Source organism: Cinclus cinclus, chromosome 4, assembly GCF_963662255.1.
Source record: "Cinclus cinclus chromosome 4, bCinCin1.1, whole genome shotgun sequence".
NCBI classification, from domain to species: Eukaryota; Metazoa; Chordata; class Aves; order Passeriformes; family Cinclidae; genus Cinclus; species Cinclus cinclus.
Window position 1 is genome coordinate 20,901,219 of NC_085049.1, and position 12,154 is coordinate 20,913,372.

The window sequence follows — 12,154 nt, forward strand, 5'->3', positions numbered from 1 at the left end:
TGAATAGCTATGGGTATAAATAAGCCCTGAAAAATGCCAGGACCAAAAAAGTTAATAAATTACAAAATACTACTTATATTTTTTAAAATGGGAAAATATATCGCCAGTATTTCAAGCCTTTTTATTCCTTTCTTAAAATAAGAAAGTATTATAATTTGTCTTTTACAAGAATATTTAGGAAAAAGAATTAGAATTGTTAAACAAGATTTATTTGCATGAATGCTGCTACCATAAGTATCTGTAAAAACATGCACCTCTTTGGTTTACTTATGTCCCTCTGCCTATGAAATTCTGATGAAAAGTAAAATATAATGTGCTTAATAAGAATCAGCAATGTGGTCTAGTGGTTCAGGGCTGTATTTAGAATTGAGGGACCCATGATCAGTGCCTGGTTCACATAATGAGTTCTTTGTGTCCTTGGGACTTCACTGTCTCCATCTCAGTATCTTTTGTCTCTCTTTCACATCTAGACTGTGACATGTTCCAAGCAGGACCTGCATCAGGACCTCCACAGGGGTGGCACAGCACACACCACAGAGGATGCCAGTTTAAGTAGGGATGATAATGCATCTAGCAGTAATAAACTCTCACTGGCAAGTTTAAGGGTTGACCTCCATCTTCTTTTGCCTCCGAACACAATTCATGATGCTGAGCTGAAATTCCCAGCCTAAGTGAAGTGATCACACCTGGAGCTGATCTTCCAATGTGATGGTCAACTGCTAAATGAAGTTCTTTTATACACATGGCAGAAATTTTTAGGAAAATAGACTGCCCCTCAAGGCTGTTTTTCTGTTTGTCTCTTCAGCCAGGTTCCCCCTGCACATCTGGAGACCTCAGTGTGAACTGTCACTGAAGTACCAATCTTGTCTCTACACTTGAGATTATGTCTCTCTCTCCACCCTGAATCTGTGTAGTATTTTCATCCCAGTGAACTCTTGCTCATAAGAGAACCTCCAGTTTCAGTGCATGGCTGGTGCAACTCTGCTAATAAGCAAGATCCAGGCACAAAGATAATTGCACTGTTTCTGTCACCACCAATTCTACTGTTCTCTGCCCAGTGCTCAGTGCAGGACTGAAGGCACAGATGGTTTTAGAGGAGGAAAATTCAGTCTTACTTTGGGGACTGCAGGAGGATTTTATTGGATTGAAGAATTGGTATATTGGATTTTTCTGCAATACTGGAGTGGAGGGCTTTTCCTGGGGGAAAATAATTTGAAGGTTATAATCTCTCCTGAGGCAGGTATATGTGATGCAGAACGATTTGTTACACTTTTTAAAGGACAAGCTTTGAGAGCTATGAGGATTGTTGGTGAATATAAATCAGCGTAGCTCCATGATGTTTACTGTTTCCCTGACAAGCAATTCAGTCATGGTTGTAGACATGAAAATGTTTCTTCTTATGCAGATCTTTGTAGATTTTTAGTTACAAAGAGACAGTTATGCATCTGCTAAGAAGTGCATTGTGTACTACTACGTGTATTTCATTAGAGATGGGGTCAAATTAAGTGATTTGGGTTTTGCTGGAATAAATATCTGGAAATGCTGTGGAAGTTGAGCAATGCAGACAGCTCAGTTCCGTCCCATCACAAACCCTGACATCCCTTGCTAGATTTTTTGCAAATTGGATGAAAAGCAGTGATTTATCACTATGCCAAACAGATCCAGCAAGGTCCTTCCTGTTATCAGAGTGGGCTGGAAAGAAGGCTTAGGAAGCAGAATTTTTTACAGGAGTGCCTATAATACACGGCCGGCTCTGAACAAAAAGGAACAGAAGAAAATTTGGACAATAGATGCCATCCGATGTGGATTGATGCGGGTGCGGGATGACATCAGAGAGAGGGGTAAATTCTCAGGGAATGCCTCCTGCCACCAAGCCAGCCTCCCCCCGTCCTCCAGCACACACTTCCCCATCCCTTGTCCTTTCTGCAATACCTTTCTTCCAGCCTCATTGTTGTGCAAGTTCATCAGCCTCCGTGCATTCTTTTTGATTTCTCGGGCATCAACAAACCTCCGGGAGAACTCAATGCCGTATCTGATATCCGCAGAGCAGCCTCCCCACTTCCAGCCCTCCTCCTGGTTGTAGTAGCCCTGTTTCTCTCGGTCACAGCCACAATTGCTGAGGTTGCCCTGGCTGCAGGCGGCCGTGACAGCGTGTGCAACCCCGGCAGCAGTAATGGCATAGGTGAACGCGGCTTCCCTGCTTCCTGTGGAGAGAAGCCAAAAGCTGATGGGTTGGCAGAAAGGCAGCACGTACTCACTAAAGAAAATACACACATTATCTACAGCAAGGGGGTCAGGCAGCAATGTGAGGAGGGCATTACTCCTCAGTGTGGATTTCTCATCTTACAGAATTCCACACGTATTTAAAATGCTTGGCTCAGCTCGGGCATATTACCCCAGGTATGCAGCTATGGGATAGTCCCATGTAAACCCCTGCACCAGAGGGGAACGTGGCAATGAATCTGGACCGTGCTGAGATGAGGCCACAAGATTTGTTTTTACACTGTCTAGTCCGGTTTGCAAGCTGAACTTTATTAGATGAATAAAAAGTGAGTTAATAGCTACCTCTAAGCATTGGCACTGCATGGAAAAAGAGAACTGCTCTGACAACAACAACAAAACCCCAGGACACAAATGGGGCTGATTATTAATGCAACTTTATAAATGCTCCGGAAGCATCCACTAGTGATGCTGAGTGTCAAGTACTGCAAGAGACCTATAGAGACAAGAACTGGGTAGGTCTCAAGGTAGAGGTTAGCCCTTTCCCTTGCAGACTTCTCCTGTGCGTTAGTTTTGCTGAAGTGACCCTTTTCCACTCCCACTCTGATTCAAACCTCTGCATTACCATGGCTATTGAGCATACAGAGGGTATAGAAGTGCTGTGACACCACTATTTTCTCTCCAAAGTAGGTGAGAAACTGCCATGGCAGTACATTATTTTTTAAAAAGTTGTTTTAAAAAATGAGTTCTTTTTGTTTTCTTTCTGTGATGTTGCTACTTGTGAAGGTTCCCCATTCCCAGTTCCATGTAATAGCTGTAGATAATATGAGCAGAGGTGAATAAAGCCCCTTTCTATACTGAGTGGCTGAGGTGCCTGGGAGGTGCAAGGAGGCAGAATGATGGGAGGGGAGATACAGCCCATAACTCCACTCCCGTGAGACCACAGTCTGCCACTGACTTCACATAGGGCTGGATCGTGGTGTTTTGTTGCTCTTATTTATAACAGTACCCCACAAGTTCCCTTCTCAGTGCTTTCCCCACAAGTTCCCTTCTCAGTGCTTCCCTCTGTGTGTTTCTCTGGTAATAAACAGACAATCCTGTAGTGCTGCAGCCAAAGAATAACTAAAGAATTAGCAGAAAGTTGCTGTAATGCTTTAATGACCACACACAGAGTTCTAGCATCATTAGTGGATTTCGGAAGGGGAAAAAAAGAACAAATTTTCCAGAGGAGGAAAAAAAAAGGTTTAGAAACTAGTTTTAATTTTTTTAATTTTTGGATTCATACATCTCATAACTATTCTGGAATGATAACTCCATGGAGGTGTTTATGTATGGGGGGATTTATATTTCTCATTTTAATAGATAGGTTCCTGAAAGATTACATCATTGCCAGGTATGAGGAAGATCCTACAAGGAACAATCAGAAACTGATGTTTGGCACCATTTGCTTGTTTCTCCAAAGCAATAAAAAAGAAACTTTGGGTAGAGGCAAAACAAAAGGGTTCTGTGTTCTTCAGCTACTGAGAAGGTTGAACTGACATATGCATTATTTGAGTGGATGTGCAGTTGCAGGACTGCCTCTGCTTTCAGACACAGCAGTGTTTTGTTGGGGTGTACGATGTGTGCAGTCTGGTTCAGTGCTTCCCAAACCGTGGTCTGCAGAACACTGGTGGTCCAGGAGGCCACGGTAAAGGGTTCACAGCTAATCCACAGAGCTCTATTAAACACTATTTTAAATAGTGTTTTCAATTAAAAGTTTGATGATAACAATGCCCGGTGGTCCATAAGAAATTCTGAGGGTTGATAGCAATCCAAAACAGTTATGGAACCACTGTTCTAGTTCATAGTGTGACCTTCACATGTTGATATTCACTCCTGTCCTCTTTGCTTGCCAGCTGAATCAAATCTGGGACTCTTGTTTTAAAATGTATTCTGTTGACTTGCAGGATTTCATTCCTCTTCTTTTTAAAAAATTCTATTTCTAATCAATAAATTGAAATATTGGAAGTATTAGATGTAATAGAAGCTACATATGTAGATACAGTTTGCTTTTCTTCAGGATGAGGGTAAACAACAATGTAAAATCAGACCCAGGGAATTTTGGTCTACATGAAGTACACATAGAAAGGCTTGTTAACAAGAAGAAACTTATTACTCCTGCCAGGGAACATAGCAGTTGTGACTTACAGTTCAGTAGATTTACTCAAAGATTTAGTAACAGTTGCTTATATTTTAATATATTTAATGATATAATTTTTAATATATTCCCCATGTCTCCAGAGTACATGGTAAGATTTTTTTTTTATGGCTGCTGTTTCTGTGACTCCTTTGTAAATTTTCACACATTGCTTCCCTTGATCAATTTTATAAAATGAAAGAAAATAATGTCTTTATCTTCCTTTCTCTCTCCCTCATTCCCATTCTACCCCTGACTACCATCAACAATAAAGGAAAATATCTTTCCTTTATCCATTTGAGAGCTATAGAGGTGATGGAATTTTCTCCAGTCATGGGATAATATCAAATGGAAACCACTCTGACTCTCTTAAGAGATTACTCTCCTGTTTTGAGATTACTCTCCCGCTCTAAAATTAGAAAGTCTCAGAAAATAGCAAGTTAAGCTGTCCTGCTAAGAATTAAGGTTTTGGGGATTAATATTTTATTAACTAGAGGATGTTCTTAAACTTTAGTTGTGCTTCTCAACAGTTTCCTAAGTTCCCAGGATCAGTGGAGTCTATCAGAAACTGCTGATGGGGGAAGGAGGGGAAACCTTGTGCTCAAATAATGTCTGCTGTACACAAAGCTTTTCATTAGTATGTCATCACTTGGAATCAGTTCTAAGCAAGTCTTTGTTAGGCAGCTAAAAATATTTAAATAATGATTGCTGTGATACCTTAATGAAGAGCAATAATCTCATTTTACAGGATTTTCTGAGATTTCAAAAATATTCTTGGTCTGCAACAAAAAGGAGACAATTCTTCCCAGAAATGTTCATGAAATGAAGACATAAGTAGCAGCAGATTTGGGAATTGACCCAAATTTGGGCCTAGATTTTTCTGTTTCCAGTGAATATCCTGATTATCTAGTTATCTGGCACTGTATACACTTAGTTTTTCAGTCTCAGAAGAAAAATTATCCTCTGACTTACAAAGTTTTCTGTCACATAGACTAGAATAATTCTGTTGAGATTTTTATTTTGGTGAAAAAGACACTGCTTTGGCTTTTATTGCAACCCTTGGATTCACTCATTTCTCTGTTAGAAATGCCTGCCTTGGTATCAAAGATGACAGTTCTGACTTTATACCCAAAACATAGAAGGGTTGTTTTCATGAGTAACATGGACTAATAACCATCTGATCTGATAATTGTCTGATCTAATAACTCCAAAAGGAGATGACTGCCAGTATTAATTAAAATTAAGCCCTCTTTCTTTGGAGATGGTGCTCAAGACCACTTGCAGTAATCTGCCAGGCCATCAGAGGAGTCTGTGGTTTGCCAGCCTGAGATACTGCCATTTTCTTGAGTTCATTTGCATTCTAACAGAGGGCTGTACTTTAAAAGTGCTCTAATAGCCAGCAATGCAGGCAGCAGCTGCTGCTCAGGCACACAGATATTGGACCACTGATTCCTTAGTGCATGTCTTCCAGCAGATGGGCAGAGAGGAGCCTTTATCTGTTGTTGGAGTCATGGAGCAGCCTATATTTTACACCTCATTTAGACATAATTTCTGACTGAGTTTTAGACTTCTAACTGAGCACTAAACTTAGTATGGTTTGATGTGGAAATTCTTACAAGCTCTACAATTGCTGTAGTTTACCAGACTCAAATGTGCATGGATTCAGCAGAGCATTTTCAGCCTGGAGCCACAAGCAGCTGAGAATCACATAGGCTAAATACATATTCAATTATTCAGCTGTGAGCACAGGGTTAAAGATTCAACTGTTCCATAGCTATTTGCAAGACATCTATTTGTCAGAGTAACTAGATGAGAATTCGGCTGTTGCACATGTCATCCTGAAATTACTCATGTCAGCAGCTAGATGAATAAGGCTGCTACTGGATGTCAGCTATTAGAGCTGCAATTTAACTTGAAATTTTAAACTGCAGGACATACAGTGTTTGGCCAGTAATTTCCTAGATCTTGCAGCACCAGTGATAGAAAAAAGTACTACACAATATTGTTAAACAACACAAATGCTTCATGCACTTACACAAGACACCAGATTGATTATATGACACAATACAACATAGGTCAATGGGAAAAAGAAATGAACCACAGCAGAACTAAAACTTTTTTGACAGACTTACCTTTTTCAACAAGTCCAGCAAGCTGATGACAGATTAAGTCATTTTTTATGGCAAAAGACAATACATACATCTAGACTAGATGAGTAAACTAAAACTCAGACAACAGCACCCTGTGTAGTGTTGGATGAACAGTTTTACAGACAAGTTTAATGTTTTTGTAATTTTGTATTTTATTCAACACAGATATTAAGAATTATCAAGGAAAATAATGCAAGCTCTTATTTTTGGGTTTGATCCAAGGGCAATACAAGTCAGGGGGAGCTTTCTCACTCTCTGGAGCAGATCCTTTATTTGCATTTTCAGTGTAATTAACTTCGAGCTTCTTGGTTTATAAAAGTAGGGACTAATTTAATTTAATTTAATTTCTTTGTCCCTCTTACTTTCTGTATCCAGTGCTGCATGTCAGAACTAAAGGCCACTGAAAACACTTTGTACAGGCAGAAGTAATAAGGCAGAAGAGCAGGAAACTCAGGAAGGTCTATACTCTGTCACCCCTGACACAGGCTAATACGACAGATGTTCCTCACAAAAGCTTTTTTTCTTTCTGTCCTTAAAGATCTTCAGTAGAGGAGGTTCCAGGGTCTAGTCCAGTACTTCAGGACCACTACTGGTATGCATTTCACTAATATTAACCTGAAAATTTTTCTGAGTGCAAACCCACTGCTTCTTTCTCTAGAGCTGCCAATAGCAGGTTAATCCCTCCTTCTAGCAGCAGCCTTGAAACATGTAAAGACTTCCCAGACATGTTGTATCGTCATTTCTTGCCCAGCACCCCCAGGAGCCCTCTCTTTGCCCCTGCTCTCCGAACTGGCTGGTTGGTGTTGCAGTGCTGGAGATGTGATAGGGTGCTCCCTCTAGCTGAGGTCTTGCCTCCTTGGGGCCAGAGCAGAAGGAGCTCTTCATATGCCTTGTATACTGCGGTCCTGTTTATTCCTGCCAGCATTCCTTATTTCACAGCAGCAGGACACTTCTGACTCTTACTCAATTTGCAGCTGTCTTCTGTGCAGCTACTCTCACACCAGATGTTTCCCATCTTGCATTTGTGCAGATGATCATTCCCACATATAGATATTTGCCTTTCTGATTTGCCTCCTCTTTCTATGCTTTAACTCTTTTCTTCATTTCTGGATCACTTATCCATAATCATGTTCAATTTTGACCCTAAGCTTTTTGACTACAAGCTTCCTTGTAGTCCTTCCCAACATAATATCATTCACAAATGCAATGATTACAGCTTATTCTCTTGGTCAAGTCAAGAGTATAATGCTGACTTGTACCAGCTCCAGGACACATCATTAGAAACCTAGTCAGCACACCTTTCCATTTTGATAACTACCCTCCAAGTACGGTTTCTAGATGGCCTGTACCCAGGAGGCATGTTCTTATTTTTCTTAGGAGAATGTCATATAAAGCAATGTCAAAAGCTCCCTTTAAGTCCAAGATATATGGTATAAACTGCTTCTGCTCTGCCTCTGAGGCCCTGGGTGGCCAAAGAAGGAAATTAGATTGGTTTAATGTGATTTGTTCTTGACAGATCCTGGTTGACTCTTACTCATGTCCTTGTTCTTAGTTATGAGCTTACAAATGGGGGTTTTTCCCATATTTTTTTCATTTACTGAAGTTAAGCTGATTGGTCCTACAATTCCTTTCTTTTACTTTCTTTTTTTTTTTTTTCTTTTTTTAGACAAAGGCAATACATTTGTCTTTTCAATTCTTCTTAATTAGAGTTCTCCACAATTTTCCAGCACTTGTGGCTGTAAGGACAGCCAGCTATACACTGACTCCATTAAATGTTCTGAGATGAGGGACAGCTAACTGGAAAGCAATCAACACGGACAAATACTGCTCGCTAGTGCTCACAGGACTCTCCTCTGCTGATAGTACTAGTTGATAACCATCTGCTCACCATTCACCTGTTTAGTGAAGTCTGAGACAAGAAGTGCTTGGCCTTCTTAATATTATCCTTGATTTGCACTCTCCTCAGGGGTCCACTCCAGTGAATAGTGAATCAGTCTTTGTCCTACATCTCCTACTCACTGGCAAAGTACTACCAACTCATAGATTTCTGTGTAGCCTTCTGTCAAAAAAAAAAAAAATATATATACATATTCCCATGCATGATTGTGAGATGCCTTTGTAGCACCTGTTCTCAGAAGTGCTCCTGAACAATGAACTTGATACTGGCTGAATATCTTTTACTGGCAGAACTTTATGGTCAAGTCTGATGGAGCCTGCTGGTCATGTTCAATAATGTTCGCTTTACACTTTTCATTCATTTCACTTTTCCTCCTTAAACCCTTTACTTTCTACTACAGGCTAATTAAAACAGTCTTACTTAAGTTTTTTTCATCCATATAGGTCTGTTTAGTTGAACTATAGCCAGAGCAGGGGTGATAACAGCAGCTTCTTCCTAGGCTGTCTGTGGTACCTATTTTCAATTACGCATGGCCAGGACAGAGAAAAATGCAGATCTAAAAGCTGAGCACATGTAGTGATATGGCATAATGGTTTATTTACAGATTCTTCTCTTATTTGGCATTTTTTATCTCCAGGCTCCTACTAAACTTTTATGTCTGGAGGTGCCAGGATCTTGGCCATCATTAGAATTGCTCTATCAACTGGACTGTTTTCTGTTGCTCATGTGGGTTTGTCAAATCTTTTAGAATGGGCTCTAAATGAGACAGAAATATTTCACACTAGCCTTATTGCAGCTTCTTGCTGTCACTCTTTATATGCTTTTGAAAGCATGTCTATTAAAAAGAGATACTTACTCTGCCTCTCCTTTTCACATTTTTTCAAACATTTTTTGAATGTCATGGTTATTTTCTAAAGGCTTGGCGTTGCTTTCCACAGTGATCTCTGTAACAAGTCTTCCAAGGATTTGCAGGGATTTTTTTGCTTAATTTACCCCCTAATTTATTCAGTTAAGTCCTGGCAATCTTAAACAATAGTCAGCATTTCTGTACCAGTGAGCATAATTCTATTGTGTTTTTGACTGTCTTTTGGCAACATGTCCCTTGGTGAAGTTTTCTGGGACAGTTTCTATGAGGTTAGTGAGTTTGCCGTAATCTTTGAAAGGGTGTTTAGTAGTGCCCAGAGAAATACGAAATTTTTGGACTCTCAACTGTAAAACTATATTTGCCATAACAAATATTTCTTACCAGCTCAGCCCTAAGAAGCAAACTGTACTCCATTCTTACAGAAATGGTGAAATTGAATTTTGGTCCCAAATCACCACCACTTGTTTTTGTCAAAGTTAAATCAGAACATGGTGCTAAGCACACATTTAAAGAGTTCACGAGAGCATGGCTTGAGGAGCATGAGGGGGTAGTTCCCAGATGCTCTGTGCCTTTGAAAGAAGACTGTGTGTGTGTCACAGAAGGCTGTGTTTTCACAATGCTGCTGCTAATACTATCAAAGTAGCATGTGGGAAGCAAGAGCTGGAGCGGAGAGATCGTCTCCTGCTTGTGTTCTCTTCTGGACCTGCTGATGTCCCACTGTGGCATTCGATGATTCCCTGCTGAATGTTTGGTGCCTTTTCTTTTCAACTGTGACAAGAGGTTTGATACGTCATAGTATGTGAAAGCTCAGCTGGAGGCATCTTGCAGTGTACTGAGATTTTAAAAAGTTCTTTGCACTCCTTGCTAGAAAGCATGGAATCCTGAAGGCATCCCAGAGAAACTGAGTTCTAAAGTATTCCAATGTCCTTAAATTAAATGGGTCTGTGAGGAACAAGATGTGTTATCTATTCTATTCTATTCTATTCTATTCTATTCTATTCTATTCTATTCTATTCTATTCTATTCCATTCCATTCCATTCCATTCCATTCCATTCCATTCCATTCCATTCTACTAATTCAACTGCCTCAACCTGTTAACAGCAGTTCTTATGTAGGATTTGACAATACATTACAGTCTCTCTTTTAAAGGGCATTTCACAGAGAAAAAGAAGTCCAATATTAAGGAAAAAGGAAAGGGAATCTATAACCATGAGGGCAGATATTTTTATTTCCTTTTTAGGTTTCTCTTGATAGCATTCCTGCACTATAATATGGCCTGTTAAAGGTTTCTGAGGTACCTGTGTGGTGCTCATCAAGGGAAACATTGTCCACTCAGATTTAAGAAATAGAAAAGATGCTTGCCACATAACAAAAAGCAGAAGGGAAAAACAAGCAGAAAAGAAACCTCCACTCTGAACCTGAGAAGAAAACAGAGGACAGTACTAACAACTACATTTTTAAAATACATTTGCTTTCAAGTCAGCTTCATGCTCTGTTAATTGAGATACAAGAGCAGTGCAGGTGGCTACCATAACCACTGAGATGTGCATAGACATTAGAGGCTTGAGCCTTCCATGAGTGAATCATTTCAGAATGGAGGCACTCCAGGATCTAGGATCTTACTAATCTTACTTATTCTGTGATTTATGACTGTATTTGACTTTGCTGTGGACCTCATTTCACAAATACTCTGTCATTTCTTCTATTATACTCACAAATATTAAAAATTCACTACAATGCAGAACCAGACCTTCTTAGGGGACTTTTTGCTGGGTCAGTATTTTAATTAACTTAAATCCTCTCAGTGGTTTGACATAATCGTACTATGTTGAAGAGCACCTCTACAAAAATAAATCTGCACTGCCATTTGCATGAAGTCATCTTTTCCTCTATCTTATGTCATTTCTAACCCAGATAACAAATACCCTGGGGCAGTGGTCATGTCCATATTGTTTTGTAAATCACTCTGCATACCTGACCTTTTCTGTAGGAACATGTAAAATAACACCTTCTAAAGGGTCCACTGAATTACAAGGGTTGTTGTAAGCACCAAGCTCCTGTACCTGGGCATGCCAGAGTGTCTGTGGCTGGGTTTCTGTATTTTCTGCAGATGAAATTTCTTATCTTGCTTCCTGAGGTGGTTTAGTTAAATCACAAATATCATCTGGATGTTCTGTGCAAAGCCTATGAAAGGGCCAGTGCCATTTTGCCCAAACTATTGAATTACAAATATCTGAGTGATATGAAAATGGTGCTAGACACAAACCTGTTTCTGCAAGAGGCAGTCCTTGCCTTAAGGAGACACATCATTCAGCTGGAGAGGGCAAGAGAACAGAGATATAATTACCCCTCTTTCACAAGGGCATGAGGAGGTTAAGGTATGTATCCAAAGGACAGAAGGACCCACAAGATGACAAGCTGTCATTTTGTTGGACTCTTTTTGTGGGAAGATAACAGAGTAATTCAGTTGCAAGCTTCTCAAGCGACAACTGAAATACAAATTCAAGCCAGGGAGAATATCCATGGAGCTGCATGGTGGAACAGGAGCCCTCCCAGAGAGGACCAGCAGTTCTGGGACTTGGAATCCTCTGCTCTGCTCTTCCACTGTTCAATACGGTATTGAACTGGACATCTACTGCCAGAGACACAGGGGGATCTGACACAGCCATGCTCAGCATTCCAGTGCCTGCCAGAGAAGGACATGGCTGCCAGAGTCCACTCCTTACATTCACACTCACACACATCCTTGCATGCCATTCCTGCTTAGCATGGATCCATACCCCTCCTTTACTTTTAACTTAGGAAAAAATAACTGACTGAAAAATAACTAATGTGTCATCCCAGA

The 12,154-nt window shown here is 40.2% G+C and overlaps 1 protein-coding gene across 2 annotated transcripts in view; it reads right to left on the bottom strand.

Moving 5' to 3' along the window:
• The window catches only part of WNT7B (Wnt family member 7B), a 91,468-nt gene that overhangs the window by 11,011 nt on the left and 68,303 nt on the right, over positions 1-12,154 (bottom strand). For both annotated transcript variants that reach the window (XM_062491781.1, XM_062491780.1), the window contains exon 3: positions 1,933-2,204. In XM_062491781.1, coding sequence (XP_062347765.1) covers positions 1,933-2,204 — 272 coding nt within the window. The remainder of the gene's footprint in view (positions 1-1,932; positions 2,205-12,154) is intronic.